At 39.3% G+C, this 24,644-nt stretch overlaps 1 protein-coding gene across 1 annotated transcript in view; it reads right to left on the minus strand.

Moving 5' to 3' along the window:
* The window catches only part of LOC149146662 (ADP-ribosylation factor 1), an 81,771-nt gene that overhangs the window by 27,464 nt on the left and 29,663 nt on the right, over nucleotides 1–24,644 (minus strand). Inside the window, exon 4 of the mRNA XM_089453289.1 lies at nucleotides 6,696–6,714. Within this exon, the coding sequence (XP_089309415.1) occupies nucleotides 6,696–6,714 (19 nt within the window). The remainder of the gene's footprint in view (nucleotides 1–6,695; nucleotides 6,715–24,644) is intronic.

Genomic DNA, 24,644 nt, shown 5'->3' on the forward strand with positions numbered 1-24,644 from the left:
GGAAAATCGAGCCACCCAGTTGCAGTGATTCAAAAAGGGCGCAGTTCGAGCCAAAGAGAGAATCAGAGAGAGGGAGCAGCGAGAGGAGGATTCCAAAGAGTTTTCCGGCATTTCTCTAGTGGTAGAGAGGAAGGAGAGAGGAGGTTGAGTTATCTGCAGAGAAGGTCACAGATGCCAGTGTGAGTTGTCGGATAGGGTTTGTTTCAGTTGTCAGAGGTCAAATCTTGGTCTAAAAGGCAAAGCAAATATTTTCTAGAGGCAGAGGGAGGTTGGACACCTCAATTGGAGTCGAGTAGCAGGTAGTGTGAATTATCCAGGCCAAGCAATTCGAATTCCAAGCAAAGCAAGTTTTCCATTGTGGGGTTCGAGCAAGCCAATGGCCGCTGGATTGATTGCAGAAGGGAGAAATATTCTCTGTTTTATTTTTGCCAAATATTTGTTGGAGGATTGCCAGTTGGGCATCCAGATTATTGTACTCATAATATTTTGTTGCATAATAATAAAATAAACCCTGATTTGTTGCGCTGATTTTCCCTTTGGGCTTTTCCTGGGGACTTTTTAGTCCAAAATAATTGTCAATTTTTATGTGTGTGCATCTATTTCTCAGTTCTTGAATTTACTTCCACAGCAAAATTTTATTGCAAAGAATTGCAGTGTGATTTATTCGTTATTTATTGTAAAACAAATAAACTACTAATCAGTTAAAAGAATAAATTGCAATTGCTGCAATTTAACAAAATTTCACACCTTTCGATTCCCTTACTACTTTAACTCTTTGGCTCCCATAGCATAGGTAATGATCCAACTAAGAAATCACAGCAATTGGATCTGATCTACTAATCAAGCCCTCTACGCTACGATTTAGATCTTCTTCCTACTCATCCCTCAATACCTGCTCAATCTGGCATACTCAAGTGTCATACTCCTGCTCCTCCTAGGGATAATGTTGCAAACATAGCGAATTCATCCACCAACTTGGAGGAAAAATCATCATTTTTTGCCGAAGCTAATGTCTGCCTTCCCTTCTTGTCCTTCTTCCTCTTTAGACACTCACTGACGAAGTGACCAAGTTCACCACATCCGAAGCATTTGACCTTCAACGAGTCCTTCTTTTCTCCCTTTGAGTCTTGTCCCCAGTTGGGACCCTTCTTCGCTTTTCCCTTCCCTGCAAGAATGACGTTCTCTTCTTCCTTCCCTTCCTTTAGTCCCTTGCCACTGCTACTAGTAGTACCATCGACAAGACTAAGCCTCAATTCCCCCTGAGTGAAGTCACTCCACAAGTGTTCTCAATCTGGTAGCATATCCCATCTAATAATCACCTGAACGAAGGTTCGCCATTCCTTGGTAAACTCGTTTAGAGCTATATGCAACAATTCATCCTCTACTAACTTTTCTCCAATAGTAATAAGTTGATCTCTAATCGACTGAACCTAGTGAGATATGACATTACTCCTTCGCCCTTGTTCATTTTTATGGTCCTCAGCTTCTCCTTGAGTATCATCTTCCGACTCTCAGAAGGGTCCTAGTATAGCTTGTTGATGGCGTTTCACATCTCCTTCATTGTAGTCTTTTCTACGATATGTGAAACGATATGGTCTCGTACTCTGTCAAGGGCCATCCTCCTAGCCTTGTCCATGTCCTTCCTGTAATCATGTAACAAGATAGGATCTACTTACAGCAACAATTGTTGTCACAAACTCCTTCAGACCATGTTCATCCAATAGGGATAACATCCTAGCCTTCCAAAAGCCAAAGTTGGAGGCTCCATCTAATCAGTCCTAATCTTTGATTCCTGCTGCAGCCATCTCTAGAAAACTTTATGAACCTCAATATACTGGAGAATTAATGAACTGGGAAATCTCCTTCTCCTTTCGGCAAATTAACTCGGCCTTCTCCTTTGCAGCTCACACTGGAAAATTGCTATTGGGAACTCAACTAGTCTCTGAAACCTTTTCTGAAAATTTGCACTACCTAATGCTTCACTCCTGGACAACTCGCTCTACCTCTGGAATCACCCCTGACATTGGCACACACACTACTAACCCTGAAACATGCATTGGCTTGACTAATAGTACAAACTGGCAATTTGCACTACCTCAACTCGACCTCTATTGCTGGAAATTTCGGCTCCCTTTCCTCACACTGGAAAAACTGGAAACCCTCTAAAAAATATTTTTTGGGAAATTCTCTCAAAAAACTCTGTGTGCTTTCTCTTCCTTCCCCCTATTGATATGTTACTTTAAAACCCTTTTGCTGCAAACCTCTGCGGTAGATCTACTCTATGAATCTCTGATTTGCTCACTGGAAGCCCTTTCTGGCACCCTTACTCCCTGTTGTTACTACTCTGAGACAATTCGCATTTTTCCTCTAGACTGGAAATCGAATCTCTGCCTCTGCAATTCGCACTGCCTGGCTAGGCCTGGACAAATTTGGTTTATTGTACTTCATATCTCCCTCTGAACTACACAACCCTTTTTTCCTTTGCTCTATAACCTCTCTAATCCAACTCGCTCTGATACCATGTGAAATTTCCACCATTGCAATAACTAGATATTTATCTCCTACCTTATGCTGATTATTCGTCAACTGCAAATTATTTTATGGCAAATAATGATAATCCACTATTGCAATCTTCACCAATAAAATATGTTATGGAAGATAAAATATGAAACTGAGAAAATATGCACACGCACACACAATAAAAAAGACACCGTTATTTTTGGACAATTGTCCCTGAAAAAACCCCCAAGGGAAAACTAGTTATTGTTCAAGGGCTTTACTAGAATATGTTTGCAGATTTGTTGAAAAATAGAGCTACAACAAAGCAAAATAAAGGCGCCATGCTCCACCTAGAGGAGAAAAGAAGAAAGATCTACCAAAGGTCATGTGCTTCAGATGTGGTGAGTTGGTCACTATGTCAACCAATGTCTAAAGAGGAAGAAGGGGAAGCAAACTTCGACAGAAATTAATGACTTGTCCACTAGATTGGAGGATGAATTCAACTTATTTGCAGCGTTATCCTCATGAGGAGGAGAATGACACTCCAGTATGCCAGTTTTGGGCAACATCCGAGGGTGGAGCAGCAAGGAGGTCTGGATCTAGCCAAGGAGGGCTTGATCAGTAGATTAGGTCCAGTTTTTGTGTGTTACTCAGTTGGATCAATACCTTTGCTACAGGAGCCCAAAGTAGTTGTGTAGCAGGGGGATCGAAAGGTCAGGAAGGCGCAATCAGATACTTGAAAGGTCATTACAAAGCCAATTGCAATGTGTGCAAGGCATAGTCAAATACTCGAGAGACGATTGCAGAACTAGTTGAAATGACACAGTAGGCAATGTGAATTGGCCAGTTGCAGAGAGCAAGGCCAAATTCCAACCAGAGAGATTTCCCAGTTATTTTTAGTGGGAGATCGAGACTCAAAGGGAGTCTAGCTTCTGAGGAAGATGCCCTATGGAAGTTTAAATCTTCATGTTCTGAGAGATCAACACATAGTTGTAGTGATAGCAACAGCGTAAAGGCAATGCAGAAGCGCATGGGCATCAACATTGTGAGATCAAAGTAGCGCAGTGGTGCACAGGATGTTTCAGTTATCCCCGATGAATCAGAGATTGTGTTCAGCATGAATCAATTTGGCTATAGCATGTTCCCACAAACCAACAAGTGGTTGATATACTCACAAAGGCCTTGGGGAGGGCAAAGTTTATCTACTTCAAGGAGCAGATGGGCACAGTGGAGAACACCTTCCTCGCTAAGAGGGAGTGTTAGTTTATGGCAGCAACAGACAGGGGTTCTAGTCCCTATGATGTCTAAGAGACTAAGAAACATGATATCTCCAAAACCCAAAAAAGGTTTCGCAAGAAAAGACTTGGAGACACCTTAATTAATTAGCCAATAATTAAATATTTCCTAAGTCTAACTTAGGAAAAATTGGTTAATTAAAGAGAATTAATTGGGGAAGTTCGATTTTGCTCTAAAGACTTCCAGAAAAGCTAATTGATGGAGTAAATATGATCTTAGCCAATGGTTGAGATGTGATCATGGTTGTTGAGACTCTAACGACAGATTATAAGAACAAGATGAAGGGTTTGGAGAAGACATCGAGCGAGTCAAGCAATTTGACTTACCCAGTTGCAATATTCAGCAAGGGCACAATTGAAGCTAGGGAGTGAGTCAGTGATGGGGTTTCAGCAATGAGAATTTACAGAGAAATTCTCAAGAGGTTTCTAGTTTTCCAAAGTCTGGAAAGGAGGCTGAGTTTTCCAGAAAGGAGGTCGTATTCAACTAGTGCGAGTAGCCAATTCCTAGTGCGAGTTGCAGGAGCAGCATATCATTGCCAGTTGCTGGAACAAGTGTCGAAAGGAAGAGCGAACTGCTCCATGAGACAAAGGAAGGCAGGACGACTTGCAGGGAAGTGTCCCGAACGCTGTACGAATTATCCTCATCCAACAGTGCACATTTCAGGCAGTAGTGTGAGTTTCCATATGAGGTGCAACTGGCCAAGAGGAGGCCAAATCAATTTGCTGGATGGAAAAGGGTTTTCCCAGATATTTTCTAGTGAGATAAAATTGTCAGGGCTTTACTAAAAAGGCAAACAGTTGTAATTCTCTATTCGCTGAAGATAATATTACAACCCTCATCTATTGCATTGGTTCTTTGGGGATTTTCCAGGGGCAATTGTCCAAAAATAATAGTGTCAATTTTATTTTGTGTGTGCATACTTTTTCAGTTCCAATACTTTATTTTCTACAGCGTTTTTATTTGTGAAGATTGCAGTAGTGGATTGTTCATTATTTGTTGTAATATTAATTTACAGAAGACAAATAAATTGCATAAGTTAAGAGAATAATACCCAGTCACTGCAACCATGGAAATTTCACATTAATGTGGCTTGATTGATATGTTTCTTAACACCATTTAAAGGCGTACTCTCCACTGCATTTACACTTTAATAATAATTGAATAAATTTGCTTTCACAAATTGCATCTATCTAGATATTTATGCTATAGCATGGTGATGAATGTGCCTCAACTGTTTGCAAGCATATTGCTTTCATTGAATGACCACCGTTACATGGATGAGTATAATAATTTGAACACGTAACTTCCCACAGCACAAAGGGATTTTTGATGGGTGACATGTTTTTCCTGTTTACAATAGTAGTAATGCTCTATGATGTCATATATTGAAATCGCTGGTCATTGTTGGACATTGGATAAACAAGCGCTCCCCGCGTGTTTCGCGACATGTTCTTAACCGCCTCTTGTGGATCCATTAACTCTGGCGATGCGTCCGATTACTAACACCTGCGGGTTTTGGTGAAACGGCAATCATGATTCCAACAAGTGGTATCAGAGCCAAAGATCTCAAGCTCGAATCACACCCGGATTGCGTGGGGGGGGGGTATTGTTGGACATTGGATAAACCAGTGCTCCCCACATGTTTCGCGATATTGTGCTTCACCGCCTCTTGTGGATCCATTAACTCTGGCGATGCATCCGTTTACTAACACCTGCGGGCTTTGGTGTAACGACAATCGTGATTCCAACAGTCATGACATGCTCTAGAGTCTAAACACGTATAATCTCAAATTTCTCGCTGTTGGCAAATCTTCTCATTACAAAAAGAAGGTTATCATCGTTGGGAGCATTTAAGTCTGATAAAAGAGTTGTGATACTCATTGAAATATCCATCCTCATTATTAAAATGTTACAATAAGTGATCTCTGTTCATTGTCTCATGAACAACAATAACACTTGGTTGAAGTTAAAGATTATATGACCCATTTTCAGTTACATCAGAAATTTATCTGACATAGGCTGTGGAATGATATGAATATCACCCTCAGACTGAAATTCACCTCTATTTCAGACTGAAATTCTATGCCCAGAACTGAAGTATAACCTCTTCACCCAACCACAGTCCATTAAAGGAAAGAGCCAATTAACTAGCCACAGTGAATTTCAGATTTATGTCAAAATTATCTCAGGAAAATAATTTTAACCTATGCACAGCAGAGGTTATGTGACCTGAATGTCATTTTTAGCTAATGTTGACATTAGTGTAACCTAAGTGTCTTTTGTGTCTTCTTTGTGTAGCAATATTTGAGTTATGTCAACTGAATGCCATTTATGTCCAGATTCTATCTCCTTTTTGTGGCCCAAAATTTTCTCTGCGTAACATAAAAACTATTGTTTTCTTCTTTCATGTTGACACTGATTTAAGCTTTGGGCAAATTGTTAGATAAATAACTATCACTATTTTAACAAAGCCTGAGAATTTCTAGGAAGTCACCCAAAGAAAACCCTTACAAAGTACAAGCGGTGTTCATGTACACTTTATTATCTTATAAATAGAAATGACTATTGTTAATTGGGTTTATCTAGAGTGGTTGGGAGGAATGATTGCTATCTTCTCCACACGGGTTTGATTCCTGCAAGTAACATGATAAGCTCTGTTGTAATGGTTTCAAGCCTTGTTGTTGAGTTTGAGCAGTTCCTTGAGGACCAAAACATGTATATAATCCTCATATTCCATATAAAGATATTTTTCATGGAAAAGAAATAAACAAATAAATAATGAGTAATGGCCATGCATTAACAATGATGTAATGCCATATTTAGATAAAAATTAAATGAGCAGCAACATGGATAGTGACCTGATATTAAAAACTATCTAAGAAGCCTGAACTTGGAGTTACCTGATACTAGTTTGTCCACCTGTTACAATTAAACCAAATCACTGATGTCAGAATGGCAACACTGGCTATAACCAAAAACACGTGATAAGCAGCATTGCACAAAGTCTAAAAATTATGGCAAACAAAATTGGTAGTTAAACTACATGTTGCATCCAATAGAATAGAATTACCAAATCCACTGAATATCTCTTTTACTATTTACTATTAGAATGTATTTTTCCCTTGACACATTTCTATCGTTGTGGACTATAATCCTTTCCCATATGTTTTATCTTCCATTGGAAGCTACAAAAGAAAATTTCTAAATTCTAAATTTGAGATTATTGGTCTATCTATAAAACTCATCCAATAATACGCAGAGTCAAAATTATATATAATTGTTAATAGTAAGAACTGATCTCTTCCTCATTCCCTACAATGTATAGACTTGCATGATTTTGAGAGTTCAAGGGCTTATCATTAAATTCATGAAAAATTACATTTTTAAGGAAATTCTAAAGCAGAAAATAATATGGAGAATGTAATGTTCCTTTACCAAAATTCCTTAAATTCCCATCAAATTTCTATGTTTTTATTGTAATCTTCAGTGTGAGAATTTGTCAAATCAGCTTGAGTTATTGCTGTTGTAAGGGTAATTTAAACTTTAAACTAATGTTTGGGCACAATGAGAAATGGTATAATTCATGTATATATGTATAGATTTTCAGACTTCAAACCAGCACTATAATATCACCACTTTTCTCATAAATTGTTGATATGAATGGCACTATTAACAAACAGAAATGCACAGGTACTTCATATTAAATTTATCAAACATTTAGTGAGCAGCTTAAGGACAAATGTGCGGCAAGGTTCTGATTTTCTTTTATTAGAGAGAGCAACAACAGAATTTTAGCACCTGGAAGATGCTCCAGCTGATTTAATAATTTCAATTTGATACTCAAAACAATTACCCAGCTGCTACAAGATTATGCCAATACTGACTCTCTTGGACGCCCAAAGTACAATTTGGTCACCTCAACTAATAAGCTGCTACAGCACCCTTTTTTTTAAGCCTCTCTGCCTTGATTTTGAACTCGGCCCAAGGGAAATTCTCAAATCTGAAATTCACTGTGCATAGTTAGTTGGCTCTTTCCTTTAATGGACTGTGGTTGGTTGAAGAGGTTATACTTCAGTTCTGGGCATAGAATTTCAGTCTGAAATAGGGGTGAATTCTGCCCTCACTTTGCCATTACACCTTATGAAATTGAACCCAAGACAAGCAGTCCCTAAATCCATTTGGACTCTTGAGAATACTACTCGGCCTTCCTTGAAAATAAATGCTAGTAACATATAATTTCGACCTCTTGAATTTACTGTTGGTACACAAATGATTCAGCCTCTAATTTCTGGAAGGAGAATGAATGCTTGGCCTCTCTATATGCGTCCTTCGCTTGGCTTCAAAATAAGGAACTCAGCCTCCTAATCCCTTGTAACACATCCCTGCTTGGAGATAATTTTCAGCCTCGAAGATTTCTGAGTATAATTCAATCTGGAAATTTCAATACAACCTCCTCCTTCACAACACGGACTTCTCACAATTATGGCTAATGATTCGGTCCTCCAATGCTTGGTACAAGATTTAATTCAGCCCAACTGAACGAGATGATTTTCGACTTGGAGATGGTATACTCCTGCAACCAAATTAAAATCCCAATGCTGGAGCCTCCTGCAAATAAAGATGATTAGATCTCTGATTCTCTGCAATAAGCACAATGGAAGATCTGAGATAATCTTCCCCAAGAGCTAACTAGGGTGGCACTCGAAGTCCACCGAAATTAGCTTTGAGTTTCGCTTGAAACTCGCTTGAGTTTTTTTCAATTGTCAATGAGATAGATAGGAATAGAATGCCTTCCAATTGAGCCCAATCCTCTATTTATAATTCTCCATTGAACTTCCTTCTAGCTTCTAGACTCTCCCTTTTTCCCTATTATTTTATTGGTGGGGCCCATTTTCCACTAGGAGACTTTTTGCTGCCATTTTAAATTAAATAGTAATTTGCCTCCTTTCTCAATAAAATATTATTTTGCCACCATTCTCCAATAAAATAATAATTTTCCTTTACTCCTCAATAAAATATTAGTTTGCTGCCATTTTCCATTAAAATAATATTTTTCCTTCCTCCTCCAATAAAATATTATTTTGCCACCATCCCATTAAAATAATAATTTCTCCCTTCTCTCACAAAATAATATTTCCCCTTTTTAATATTTCCAAAATTTTGCAAAAACTCCTAAGTGATTTTTGCATGCACAAAAATTGGGAACATGACAGAGAAAACAAAAAAGCATTGATGACTTGATATGCCAAAAGGGAACCAAGGTGTTTGGGTGAAGAATAGTAGATTAGTGAGTGATGCTCCAAGCATTTCCATCTTGTCCCAATCCATACAGAAAATGAAGAAGACTAAAATGACAGAGATAAAATATCGAAAGCACTACAAATCAAAATAATCAAATTTGGAATATATAGTCGATAGGTATTTAAGCATGAAAGTGTTAGTTTTTGTAACATCAGATGTGTTCTAGCCACAAAATTTGGTGGAGAGCCTAGAATACATGAGATCTCCAAAACCCAGAAATTTTTTCTGGAAACTCCACCTAGAGATGACTTAATTAGATTATTAACCAATTTTTTAATGTTTCCCAAGTCTAAACTTAGGAAAACTGGTTAATTAATCATAATTAATTAAGTCAAGGTGAGAATTCTTTAGAAACTCACATAGATTGATCCATAAATGATCTAAGCCATCGATTAAAATTTAACCTTGGTCATTGGAGTCCCAATAGGAAGATGTAAGAAGGGATCAATGTGGGGATGGAGAATACACTTGAGCAGTTCGATTTCTTGGCAGATCGATTTCCAGAGTAGGAGCTGTCAGTTGTCGGAGAGAGAGCTAAAGATCGAAGCAGTGAGTGAGGGGCAGAAACAGTGAGGTTGGAGGCATTCCAGATCCAGCGAGTGCATTTGCAGAGAGGCAGAAGAGCCACAGAGAGTCTGACATTGAGGCAGCGCAGCAACATCTGGAGGCAAGATCGATTTGCTGAGAGGAAGAAATGTCTTCAGTTCCAGAGGTCGAGAAGGAGTCCCAAAGTGTCGTAGAAGCATTTTTCCAGTTAGCAGAAGATAGAACGACTTCATCAAAGACCAGTCAAAGGCTTGACGTCCAGCAAGCTGTGCAAAGCAACACAGAGGCTGATGCAAAGGGTTAGAGGGTCGAATTTCTAAAGGCAAGTTGTGTCGTGAGTTTCCCTATGGGGTGAGGAGAATTCCTCACTACATTTTTGCTAGTATTTTTCTCTGTAGGATTGTCAGATTTTGGCATCCTGTTGTACTCAGAATTTCTCACTGCTGCATAATAATAAAACAGTCAATTGTTGCACCGGTTTTCCCAAGTTGGGTTTTTACGGGGACTTTTGTCCAAAAATAATTGTGTTATTTTTATGTGAGTGTGCTAGCATTTCTCAGTTTCCAGCGCATTATCTTTTTCGCAATATTATATTTGTGAAGGTTGCAGTGTATTTATTTTGATATTTGTCGTAGCAGATAAATTGTTAATTAATTAACAGTTAGGAGAAATAATATCAGTTGTTGCAATAGGATTCTGGTATTGGAATTTTCACATGGTTTCAAAGCGTGAGTGATCAGTTGGGAAGCTCAGAAGCAGAGAAGGGAATTTTGTTGTTCAGTAAGAACAGCAAGCCGAAATTCCTAGAGGTTGCGCAGTTCATTAACATGCGGGCCAAATTGTTGGGGCAAAAAATTTGATTTTCGGTTGCAGGGTTGCAAAAAAGTCGAATTGCCCGGGATTGTGATTCCAGCAGTCAGAGGGAGTAGCATCAGCTCAGATTTTCCCTAAGCATATTTTTGGTTGGACGTAGAGGGTTTTGCTACAGTTTGCAATAGCAGAATCAGTGTCGGGTGGAAGAGAAAAGCACACACAATAGAGGGAAATTTCTCGCACAAAACTTCAAGTCTCAGAAGTTCCATTTCTCCAGGCAAATTGGCAATAGCAGCTAGCAGATTTGCACATTCCAGGAGGAAGTGCGAGTAGCAGAGCAGCAGCCAAGCAGAGGGAAAGAGGGAGTTTTCGACTTGATCAGAGATGGCCACAGCAGGGCTTAGAAATCAAGATAGGTTGGATGGAGCTTCCAACTATGTCATCTGGAAGGCTAGGATGTCCTTCCTTCTAGATGAATATGGCTTGAAAGCCTACATAGATAATGTGGTGGCAGTTCCCTAGGATGTGGATCAGCTGAAGGAATACAAGAAGGAGATGGCGCGGGCGAAGAGGATGATTTTGGATGGAGTCCGAGATCACATAGTCTCGCATATTTCTAGCAAGAACACTAAAAGGGAAATGTGGGTAGCTCTCTCCACACTATACCAAGGTACTTCTGAGCAGCAGAAAGTGTTCCTAAAAGAAAAGCTGAGATGCATCAAGATGTAGAAGGGGGAAGGCATAGATCTCTTTCTCACCAGAATTTAGGAGGTCCGAGACCATCTTGCAGTTGTTGTGGCAGCGCCTCAACCATCACAGCTAGTGAGGTTGGCACTAAACAGTGTCTCTGCGGATTGGCAAGTCTTTGTCCAAAGTATATAGGTCAGAGACACGCTACCAAGATGGGACAGAATGTGGGATGGCTTACAACAGGAGGAATTGAGGGGAGCTCTTCTAAAGAGCGCCATCAGTGGTAGCAGTAGCAGCGGATTGAAGGGTGTGAAGGAGGAGGAGAATGTGGCCCTCGCACCAAAGGGTCCCATGTCAAGGGAAAGGGGAGCAGAAGAAGGAGGAGGAGGACCTATCTACAGTCAAGTGCTTCAGGTGTGGTGAGTTTGGCCACTACAGTACCTGATGTCCACACAGAAAGAAGGACAAGCAGGACCAGGCAGCAACACATGCTGAGATAGATGACATCCATACCTCCATGTGTGATGTGGGGTGACTTGGAGTTGTAGCCCCAAAGAGCTACAGAGATTGGGCAGGGTCCTTCAGGAGTCCACCTCATGAATCATTACCTTGCTATGGTGGCCCATAGTATTCAGTAGCAGAATGGATCAGTGGCAGTCGATGCAATCAGTACCAGAGTGACAGTTGCAGACTGGTTGTAGTCAGATGCTAAAGAGCCCAGTGCAGTGTTGGCAGCAGAGTAGGTGGCTGAATAGCAAAGTTAGCAGCGGCGCAGATTCTTCAGTGAAAGTGCAGATGCTAGTAGCAGTCAAGGACTCAGGAGACAGATGCATCATGATGATCACAGATGATTCAGTATTTTGGATGCTTCTCAGTTGTAGTTGCAGCAGCAACAGATGAGAGGGAGTTGCAGTGCAGATGCAGTACGGCAAAGTCATCAGCAACACAGATGCAGCATCAGATTTGCGCAATAGTTGGTGGGTAGTAATGGCCAGACATCAGCAACGTGACAGGAAATGATACAGAGACAGGGTGTTGTGGTAGGATGTGCAACACTAGAGAGAACACAGTCCTCGCTAAGAGTGAGTGTTAGTTTTTGTAGCATCGGATATGTTCTAGCAACGAAATTCGGTGGAGGCTAGAATACATGAGATTTCCAAAACTCAAAAATCGTTTCTGGAAATTCCACCAAGAGATGACTTAATTAGATTATTAACCATTTTTTTAATGTTTTTTAAGTCTAAACTTACGAAAACTAGTTAATTGCTCATAATTGATTTATTCAAGGTGAGAATTCTCTAGAAACTCACACGGATCAATCCAAAAATGATCTGAGCCATCAATTAAAATTTAATCTTGGTCGTTGGAGTCCCAATAGGAAGATATAAGAAGCGATCAATGTGGTGATGGAGAATACACTTGAGCAGTTTGATTTCGTGGCAGATCGATTTCCAAAGTAGAAACAGTCAATTGCCAGGGAGAGACAATGAGGTTGATGGAGGCATTCCAAATCCAACGAGTGCATTTGCAAAGAGGCAGAAGTGCCACAGAGAGGCTGACAATGGGGCAGCCCAGCGGCCTCTGGAGGAAAGATCGATTTGCTGAGAGGAAGAGACGTCTTCAGTTCCAGAGGCCGGAAAGGAGTCCCAAAGTGTCGAAAAAGCATCTTTCCAGTCAGCAGAAGGCAGAACGACTTCATTAGAGACTAGTCAAAGGATTGGCGTCCAGCAGGCTGCGCAGAGCAGCACAGAGGCTGATGCAGATGATCAGAGGGCCGAACTTCTGAAGCATGTCGTGCCGCGAGTTTGCCTGTGGGGTGAAGAAAATTCCTCGCTAGATTTTTGCTAGTATTTTTCTCTGTAGGATTGCCAAATTTTGGCACCCAGTTGTACTCATAATTTCTTATTGTTGCTCATAATAAAACCTCAACTGTTGCATCAATTTTCCCAAGTGGTGTTTTCCAGGGACTTTTGTCCAAAATTAATGTGTTATTTTTATGTGTGTGTGTGCTAGCATTTCTCAGTTTCCAACACATTATTTTTTCCGCAGTATTTTGTTTGTGAAGGTTGCAGTGTATTTATTTCGATATTTGTCGTAGCAGATAAATTGCTACTTAATTAACAATTAGGAGAAATAATATCAGTTGTGGAAATAGGATTCTAGTACTGGAATTTTCACAAAAAGAGATTCCTGTAACCAGGGACCATATGCTAACAATACATCAAAGAAAATTTGAGACCTTAAATGGCCCTCATAAGGAAAATAATAAAGTAAAAGTTAGAATAATAATATTAGAGTTATGAATTTTCAAAGGGCAAGAAATTTTGAAAAGATAAAACTACCTTTTTATTATGTTTTCGACTTTCCTCCTTATAGATTTACCCAAATTTCAATTGTAGGAACTTGCATCCAAAGAGCACACACTCTGCATATTTTTTATAGACCCACAATGAGATAAATTAAAAATACATGAAAAAATGTGTTCATTTTTTCATGTATTTTCAATTTGTCTCACTATGAGCCATGCAGAATTTACTTCCACGTCCAAAAAGTGCCTACACTTAAAATTTGAGTAAATTGATAAGGAAATAAATCGAAAATACAATTAAAAAAAGTAGTTCCTTTTTCCTTTCCATACAAAAATAGTTACCCTTGTGGTTGACATCATCATCTTGAATCCTACTGGTTCTTTTAAATCTTATGTTGATAGAATATTTTTTCTTTTGGGGCTAACTTTTATGTGATCTTTGTTGCACTCAATTTGTCAAAGTTCCAAGGAAGCGGAAGTGCCAAAATTTTTCAACAAGATCGGTTAATCTATCAGCAGTTTACATGTCATTGTACACCTATTCTGCAAGTTATGTAATGTAAATGATCCTAGTAGGACCTTGAGTATATGTAACAAACTAGGTAAGCCTATGATTTTGATGACGAATTTCATCTTAGGAGGTTTTTTAATAAATCAAGTACAATAATGTTTAAGGCTACAACCCTAGATGAAGACACCAATCTTCAATCAACCAGGCTCTGACCTGTATGGTGCCAAGCTCCAACTTGGTCTTTATGAGGCTCCAACCCAGTGTTACTTGGGAGTGGGAGCGAAAGCGGGCAGCGAGAGCGAAAACGAGTGCAGGACTGACATGTTCAAAAGCCCCCAGTTTGGGAACGAATCCTGAAGCATTTTTTATATAATATATATATTTTTATATTTTGATATATATATGTCAACAAAAACATGTAGAATGATGAATTAGATATAAAAAAACATTACAAAAAAAAATTAAAAATAATAGAAACAAAAACAAAACAAAAACATAGATTGAACCATATAACAACAATCATCTAGAAGTTATAATCTTCATCAACCACGTCCACAAGTTAGTCACATAGTAACATACAACATATTGAGTCTCATGATTCATCAATCTTAAAGTTTCAAGCTTTCAAAATTCAATATATAACATTTATCATCATTGATCACCAAAGTTGTACTTGTAAGCTAAGTGTAACCATTACAACAAATAATATCTAACATGAAATGAAATGTTATAAAATGAAATGAAACAACTTTCAACTTTCATGAAGCATCATATTCATAATTCATTACTAATGAGTTATAATTGCCAACTTCAAACTTAAATTGTCATATATTGTTTAAAAAAATATCATAATAAATATGAAAGAGTCAATAGTTATAAAAACTACTAGAAACTAGAAAAGACAAGTAAATCTATTATCTATTGCTTATGCTTGGGCCTCTTGCCACCACGAGAAATGTCTAATTTTTTAGTCTTGTTGGAAAATCTAAATCTTTGTCATCAATATCACCCTTTAAGCATTAATATGCCCAGGTATCTTTGTCATTACCTTTGTATTTGTATAGGGATCTTTGTCATTAATATCACCCTCTAAGCATTAACATAAGATAGAAAAAGCATAGCATGTCAAGTCAAGATTTTCATTGAGTGATGCGTACATTTTTAGGAGGGTCATGATAGAGGAGTTCGACAACCAATGTCACTAACATCAAGGTACATAGAGCGATTGGTGCTCTTGATTAAATACGAGTTCCATACCCTAATACATGACAAAATTCAATGGAAACATTGCAATCCTGAAATCCTGAAAAAATGATAAGTCTACTGGATTTTGAATGAAATCTAAAGTTCTACTTTCTCCATATGAAATCCAATAAGGTTGGAACCACTCTCAAACATCTTGAGACATTTCATGGTAATGTTAAAAATTTAAGTAAAAGGACGAAAATGAAAATTAAGGAGAATGTAACTTTTACTTTCAGAATTTAACATTACCATGAATCGCATATCAATACTAGGGCCATAGACTTGATCATTAAGCTGCCCCACTCAAAACTTATTTGTTTCTTTGAAAAACAATTGCATTTGGAACATCATTGCAAAAAGGGCAAAACGCTCCCGAAAAGGTAGGGAGTGTTTTTTAGGGAGCACGCTCTCAACCCACTCCCAAGTCGCTCCAGCTCGGAGCACGGAATGGGTGTTGCTCCCCCACAACACTGCTCCAACCTCTAGGGCTCCAACCCTCTCCACTGGCACAGGCTCCACCCTGATCTTCTCTTAAGGCTCCAACCCACAGCTTCTAGGTAATATAGGGTTTTGGTGAGACTTCCAAAATGTCTTCTATAAGTCTCTGACTTGTTCTTTATGAATCTCCAAGAATCTCTTCACTAAGCTTCAACAATACATGGGGGTCTGCTCCAACAGTGTCTTCCAAAAAAAGTCTGCAAGAATACCTTCAATCATCAATGACAACTTTGACAATTGCGAATATGTCTTCAACACTATTCATGATGCCCCAAACAATGTTTCTCCAAAGTTACTTCATGAGGGCTTCAAGTTGTTTCAATAATCAACTCCAGATGATGCTTCAATAATGCACTCAGATCTGCTTTAATAATACTGCAAAAGGATTACTTGATTCTGCTCCAATAACTTTAGTCCTTCAAGATGCTCTAAAAAATGCTTCAAAAACTGCTCTCAACTGCAACAACTCTTTAATGAATGTCCAACAAGTCAACAGGTCTTCAAAAAGTGCTTTCCAGGGGTCTTCAAAGGTTGCTCAAAGTGTTGTTAAAGGACTGCTCAGAGATTCTTCAATAGCTGCTCCAAAAACCTCTTTAAATATACTCAAAAATATCACCGAGCTCTCTCTAGGAACTTCCAGGTCTGTTCCAGAATACTTACAATATAGAGCTACTTGAAAATGATCTACAAGATCTTCAGGTCTGCTACAAGAGGAGGCTATCAAGAATATTTTAAGATGACCTTTAGGAACTGCATCACTATGTCTTCGAGGTCTGTTGCAAAAAGGCTTTAAGTCTGCTTTATGAAGTTGCTCTCTCCTAACACAAGACTTCAATGATGTTGCTCCAGCTATATTGCTTCCTATGTCTTGTTGTAACTTCAAGTCTGTTACAACAGAGTCTTCTAGATAGCTCTCTAAGGTCTGAAATACACTTCAAAACTTGTGCTTCAAAGTTTGGAAAACAAATTCAAAATTGTGCCCAGGTATTGTGCCTTAAATAAGAGACTGTAACAATCTAATAATAAAGGTCTGCAGCAAAAATTATGACTCCAACAAAATCTGCAAATGACACCACAGGTCCGTGGGAGAGATTTTTTTCACAGGTCCGCAAGATATATGGGTATCTTAAGGCATGTCTCTGCAGATCTTCAACAGGTCTAAGAATTTTGCATTCGCAGATCTTCTCCACAGGTCCAAAAGTATGCTTTTACAGATCACAGATACAGGGCAGAGTTACAGGTCCGAAGTTAACTTCTCCACAGCTCGATATTCAAATCGTCCACAAGTCTAATTCGTTGTCCAAACAGTGATCCACAACTCTTTTTTCACTTCAAGTCTGAGCCCTTTTTCTCTGAGATTTCTTCACCGAAAAGTGGATAAATGAAACGAATGAGCTCAAGCTTGTATTTATAGTTGTTTGCCACAACGAAAGGACATGTCAGTTGACTTAAGGGCCAACATAACTATGAAGAAGCCGACTTGGACTGTGTTTAAAGTTTTTATTTAATGGCAACCAACTAGGAGAGTTTTATGTCATTTTTATGTAATTTTAAAGTCTAGCAACAAGTGAAAGATTTAAATTTTTTTTAATTATGACATGTGGAGGGTTAAGATAGATTTTTGTTTTAGAATATTAGGAATATCATATATTAGGAGTTAGGGCAAGAATTTATGTACATGGAATTATAATTTATTAGGAATTAGGATTTCAAGGATTAGAGAGCAAAGGCTAGTTTAAGTTATATGCACTTTTCATGTGACTTTTATTGGAACTATGTATTATAGTCAAACATGGGGATTAGGGTTAGGACTTTAATGGTTCTTTATATTAGGCTCATCATTTAGGTTTTAGCAATGCATTTTGGCATTAGGGTTTCATCATCATAGCTAGGGTTTCATTATCATAGCTAGGGTTTTTTTGATTTGGGGTAGCATCGGATGTGCCCTGTGAAAATTTCTTAATCTTTACAAATAGAAATCCTACTGCAGTCACTGGTTTAGCATCTCCTACTTGTTATTTCATTCAACAAGTTATTTAATTTATACACAATGATGAAAAACACTACTTCAAACGAATACTCTGCACTGCCACTACAAGAGACCCTCCTAGCCCGTGTCAGCACTGCGTGAGCCCCTTCCTGGGCTACGTAGGCCTCTACACTGCCTCTTTGATGCTACTGCTGCCTCTCTGCCACATACTCTTTGGCTCAGAACTCCTTTCCGATCCAAATCTCTGCTTCTGCCCCTCTCACTACAACTCAGATCACTTGTTCGATTTTCTCAACAAACCACGCCCTAGAAAAATCAAACTGACTGATCAACTTGGTGTATCTCCAACTGACCCTCAAGCCTCCTCTTATACTTTTCCTGTTGATGAATCAACGGTCGAGATTAAGTCCCTAATCAACGGCTAAGATTAAAACAGACTTGATCCTCGTCTCTTAGAAACTTCTCACCCATATTTTTATTAATACCCATTAATATTTTTATTTTCCTAAGTTTAGACTTAGGAACCCCATTAAAAATATTAATTATTTTAATAAAACACAAACCGGGTGGAATTTCACCAAATGATTTTTGGGTCTTGGAGATCTCATGTATTCTAGCCCCTCCACAAAATTTCGGAGCTAGAGCACATCTGATGCTACCCAAAATCAACACTCCCTCTTAGCGAGGAATGTGCCCTAGCAATACTCCCCAATAGAAGTATCACACTGATCCACGACATTATTCCTCTGTGTTGTTGATGCTCGGCTTGCTGCCCCTCATCCACTGCGCTACTGCAACCTGTACTCCTGCCCATGACACTGCCATTGTCACTACCGCATATGTACTGCAACTCCCTCTCAATATGTTGCATCATGCTGCCCATGACACTACCATTGTTACTACCGCATCTGTACTGCAACTCCCTCTCAATATGTTGCATGATGTTGCCACTGCCACTGCAACTCAGTTGCTGAGAAGTAAGCAACTGAAAAGAAGCTACCCAAAACCTGACATGTTGGTCAGTCTGGATACCCCGTGATGCTGGAGCTACCTCTGCTACTAATCTGTGTTGATCCTCTGATGCTACTGCGTTGTTGTTGGTGTTGCATCTGCTCTGTGCCTCCCACACTGCTACAACATTCCACTGCGTTGCTTCAGACTTTGGCACTTGTTGAAGCCCCGAAAATCGGGTCTACAACAAGGGGGATACCCACCCGGTCCGGACCTTGGTTAGCAGCTCCTTTTCCGTTTGGTATAGTGGGTCCGACTGGGGATATGGGACCAGTTTCCCAATTTATGTGTGTGTGTGAAGAATTGATATTTCCCTTCTAAAAGTTCCTAAGTGAAATGCTCTAATTTAACAACATGCAAATTGTATTCTAATAAGTAGAAATATCTAAGTCTACACTAACCCGGGGTGTAATCCTTCTGTTATGCGATCTAAAATGATTTCAGATAACAATTGGTAATAAAGATCATTCAACTGTTATGAGAAAAGAATTCAATAAAGATGAACCACTTCGTATAAAAAGTTAGACGAAACAGTTGTGAAAAACATATCGCATAATAAGCTACTCATACATTAAGCATAAATAAATAGCTATCACTGTACAAAAGTGCCAAATGATAACTCAAACATTCACGCATCAATATATAAACAATTGAACATGAGTATCACTTTTAACATAAAGGCAGAAATAGTTAAGAGATAGAAGTACCATTTATAACTAGTTCTACTCATGAACTTCAAGCGATAATGATTTATCTCTTCTTACTCCAACATCCACTAAGAGTACAGAAGTGCAACATTAGTAGCAGATATTAAATGCAGATATCAATAAATCTTGTTCCATTCATTCATCAAAACCTCCTCGGAGGGTACAAAAGTGCATGTTCTGGGGATAAGTTTTTGACAAATTTCAAGACCCTTCTCTAAATGCATGAGAAGGGTTTAAATACTACTAACTAAATCTAAAAATAACTTATTACAAAAATGTAGGATGCGGTTTAAATGACCATCGTCGTTTCAAGCAAAAATAAAACAAAATTAAAAATACTAACTAATTATTTCTGTATCTACTCCTTGAAATCGCACGCGTTCAGCATTTGTTTGAGAAGAGTCGGTTGGCCGACTTCCGATTTTAGCTGTGCTGTGAAAACAGAATCGGCAAGAGTTGGCGCCATCTTCTCGGCAGAATTGATGATACACTTGAGAGTCATGCACTGGCTGTGTGGTTTTACCAAGTATGCCCAGTAATAATCCCAATTCAACTTGGTTAACCTTTGGATTGATTCTGCCTTTTCTTGAGCCTTCTGTCTCCAGTCTGTTTGTAGTTGTTGTACTTTTGGTAGATACCCTGGAGTGGTTTTTGAGATCAGATTTGCTCTATGCAAATTTTCATTTATACAGTCAATAACGTTGTTTGCTGCTGTGGCTGCTTCTTCTGCCGCTTGTTCTGCTTTCCTGATTTGCGCATCCCATTTGTTAAAGAGCATTTCTTTGTGATTGTTGTTGATTATTGGTGCGCCTGCTCTTTTTCCCTCCTTTGTTTCTTGCCAAGCCAAATATTCAGTAACTCGTTTATCAATTAAATCATAATCATGTCGTAAATCCACGACTTGATTAGTGATTTTATCACTTATTTCACAATACGAGTTCCACTGTGATATTCTTTGGCTCAATGCTTCCTGTTGCTGTAGTAGTTGTTCATTCAAGGAAATGGATTCTGTGATGAATTCTGTAAGTTTAGGATCATCCTTGTGCATCTCCTGCATATCCTGTAACTGTTTTTCTTTCTCAGCCAAACTGTTCTGGTAGCCTATCTGCATTCGTTGGAAGTCCTGTTGTAGCCTTTCAAGTTGTTTCTGTGCTTCGTTGTTGGCGTTGGCTTGTTGCAACTGTTGTTGCAAAACTTGTATCTGGTCTTCCTTTTCTTTTAGCAGTTGTTGTACCTCAGATGCTTTATCAATAGTCGCTGAGGCATATGCTCCTGCGATCTGAGATAATTTGGTGAGATTCTCAGTGGGATCGGTAGTAGGATCTTGCCATAGGACATCTAATTGCTTTGCATCATGAGAGAGCACGTTCTCCAATTTCCTTTTCTTCCTTTGTCTTCTCACTACTGCCTTATGTTGTGGACTATAAAATATATCAAGAGGAGGAATCTCTTCTATCTTGAGTATAAGTTCAGAGGATGGGGTAATAGGAATATGTTCCATATTTGAGACATTGCTAATTGTTCCTGTGACTATATCTTCTGTTGTCTGTACATTGCTCACAGGTGTCTTTGTGCCTTGTCCTTCAAGATTGATCAAATCATTGAAGGTCTCCCATTCTTTATCTAGCTCGGTTATGTTTGATGGTAGTTGAACGATGAGAGGGGGAGGATCTATTTGTGGGGAGGTAAAAGCCTATTGTTGTGGGAGCTCTTTTGATTGGGCAGTATCCTTTACTGACCCCTCGCTTTTACCATGGTCACTTTCTGATCTCTTGGAATGTTCAGATGTTTCTTTCCCGGACTTAGATTTAGATCTATCTGTGCCTGAACTTCCACTAAGACTAATACTTGGAGTTGGTTCCCTTACGGGTTCCAAGCGTAGTTTTTCCACAGGGATACTAGCTAACCTCCTTTCCCTATATATCTTGAACTGCTGAAATTCTGCTGGAGGGAATCACATTTGAGCCGAATGCAGAATTTCTTCAAGCGTACTTTTCTGTTGGAACGTGTCATCAAAAAGATCTTCTTCTCCAGAAAATACCTTTATTTTGAGTGCAGTAGTGAAATTCTTAGCAATATCATAAGGGTCGAACGGTCTTCCTGGAAATTTGAACAATTGTAGACATGTTATGTTGTTTACTTCTTTGAATGCATGGCCTACATCAAATAGTGAAAAGGCCCCACAGGCCACAGGAAATTGTGGCCAAATAGCCTTCTTTTTGTCTTTCAAATCTTTAGTCAAACCTCCTTCTCCGCAGGTTTGATAAGCAATTTCTCGTGCCAAGAGTTTATCAGGAACATACAAAGGTAAGACGTGAGGGGAAGCGAGACTTCCGAATACCCTAACATATGTAAATAGTTCTTCTCCGAACCATCTCGCAACAGGGAGTATATCTACCTCTGCTTCAGGAGAAAACCTTGGAACATCTTTATCATACAACACTTTGTACATGGGCAGCATGATTCCATGACAAATCTTGTAGAAATACAGAGTGAACTTAGAATCCCACAATTCTTTATGATAAACATGAATGGGTAAGGGGTCTTGAGTCGTCCATTTCCAACCCATCAAAGGAAACTTGGAAATATAATAGATCGCATCCATCACATATGCAGATAAGTAGAAAGGGGGATAGATTCTCTGAGAAACAGTTCTTTTAGACCGGTAATTTACAATGGTTGTGACTAAGTTATCAGACAATATTTTAGCCCAGTTTACTACTATAGCATTGGTGGCGGCATATAATAATGGTAGCCATTTAGATGAAAATTTATTAATGTATGGCTTCCCAAAAAGTCTACAGAGCATAGCAGCAGCAAAGCAATACGGGGAGGTGAGAGAACCAGTGCTATACATACCATGTTTGTCCTTTTTTAGCGGTTCGTCCCTCCTTGACCAGTCTTTGATGCATTCTGCCAGGTCTTGATTTTCTTTTGCAAACTTCTCCATGAACTGTTTGTTATAAGTCGCCTGTGGCTCTGGCAAATGATACATGAGCCTCAAATCTTGTGAAGTGAATGAGCCAATGAGTCCTTGACCCTGAGTCTTAAACTGTCTATCTCTGATATCAGTGCTATCCAGTATCCATTTAACCATGTCCGTGTATGGAATAATTTTGGGCCTCGCCGCTATCCTGTGTAAGAACGAACAAGCTAGCTCTGTAATGGATGCCTCAGAAGAACTATGTGAGCCTGCAGTAGCCTCAACCTCCATTACTCTGGGATTCTCTTCCTCAAGTAGACTATACATGCCTTCCCAAGTAGAAATACCAGCGTCTCTGTTACAGGCAGTGTCTGTATACAAGGGCGCCATTTCTTTCTCTTCAGAGCTCGGGGCTTTGCCTTTCTTTCCCATAGTATCCTGCGTACTGCTTTGTATCGTTCTCTGTTCTTCGTTCCTGCAATTTACAAGTGAAGTGAGAATAATGATAAGGAAAGGTGACGAGAAAGTCTTAAATGCCGAAGACATATAAAATATACCACCTTACGTGAAATGACTCTTCGATAAGCACGAAACCATATTCCATTAATGACTGGCAACTAACTCATTAATTAGCATTAAAGCGCATAACCAGGTCTCGGTTTATGGAAAATACTTTTTCGAACAACGAGCCAGAAAGATCTGCGATGAAGCGATGAAGCGATTTGCTTCGCAATATCGCAGATCGCAACATCGTGATACCGTTGTATCGCTATATCGCAAATCCACAATATCGCTTTGCTGCTCTATCGCAAAATTGCAATATCGCTATATCGCAATATCGCTAGAGCACAATATATGTCAATCATTTGTTAATCAGTTTTCTGCGAAATGCGATTTGCGATATGCGCCATCGCATATCGGCAGTTTGAGGTTTTTCAGCGTAAGTGATTCTTTAGACATGCGATGCGATCAATGTTATCTTAATGTGTAGTTTTGCATCGCACTCTCGCACTCTTAGAATTCGACTTGCAAGGAGGTATCCTGTTATCCTTTTTTTTGCAATGCGATATTTCCTAAGGAATAATTCTACTTTATCATAAAACTTAAGATTTTTTAGATTTTTCAAGAGTATTCTCATAAGTTTATGATGGTAAGTTTTATTGAAAAAGGAAATTCAAGCACTAACTGATTTTATATTTTTTACTAAGGGTCCCCACTTATTTAGTATTAGTAATAACACCAAATAAGAAGGGGGGTTGTTGCTGGCCACAACAGCACTCTAGCTCTGCCACTATTGCTCCATCATCCGTCGCACCAACTGACTCCCCATATTTTGCTACTGTCATTAAGGGCTCCCGTAGTCGTATGTGATCCAAGAGTTTGGTCACCTCAAGGATTTGGATTTCTTTGGTGCTAGAAATCCGCTAAAGAACAAGTTCCTTCTAGACTCCCTTTGAGTCTTGATTTGCTTCACGGAAATCCTCCCGCCAAATAATGTCGAATCACCCCTTCTCCAATCCTCCTTTGTTGTTGCTCAGCGACCCGGACCTAGATTTCTTTGGCAAGAAATCCGTTAAGGAAGTGACTCCCTCTACCTCGGTTTCGTCTCCACAGACACTGCTCTGCAGCGACAGCGTCCCACCAGCACCACAAATCGAATCTGCACTACTCCTACTGCCCTGACTGATCTCAGCCCCTCAAGCCTTGCGCTGACCCAGAGAGCTGACGCAGTCACTGCGTGAGCTCCTCTCGGCCACTGCGTCTCCTCCTAGCTCAGAAAGCTGACACAGGCACTGCATGAGCTTCTGCGTCACTCCTTCCGCTACTCCTCTGGCTCTGAAACAACGCTGACACTCAGGACAGCTATCTCTCTACAGCAGATTTGCTAGATCTCCTGGTTGATGGCTTAAGTGTCATATGATCTGCAATCCTCTGATACCATGTGAAAATTTCTGAATCTTTGCAAACAGAAATCCTACTGCGATCACTAGTTTAACATCTCCTACTTGTTATTTCATTCAACAAGTTATTTAATTTATAAACAGTGATGAATAACACTATTGCAGACTACACTGACATGCAAATCATAAACTGAAACAATAAATGAGACAATCACACAATCAACACCGTTATTTTTGGACAACACGTCCCCGGAAAAACCCAATGCGGGAAAATCAGTGCAGCAGATAGAGGGTTTGTATTATTAAGCAAGCAGAATCTGAGTACAACAGGTTGCCTCTCACACTGGCTAACCTTTCAGAGAAATCACAGCAGCAAGAAATACAAACGAGGGTTTACTTCGTTCT

Source organism: Pinus tabuliformis, chromosome X (genome assembly GCF_031772625.1).
Source record: "Pinus tabuliformis cultivar Carrire ecotype Pingquan chromosome X, CPIR1, whole genome shotgun sequence".
NCBI classification, from domain to species: Eukaryota; Viridiplantae; Streptophyta; class Pinopsida; order Pinales; family Pinaceae; genus Pinus; species Pinus tabuliformis.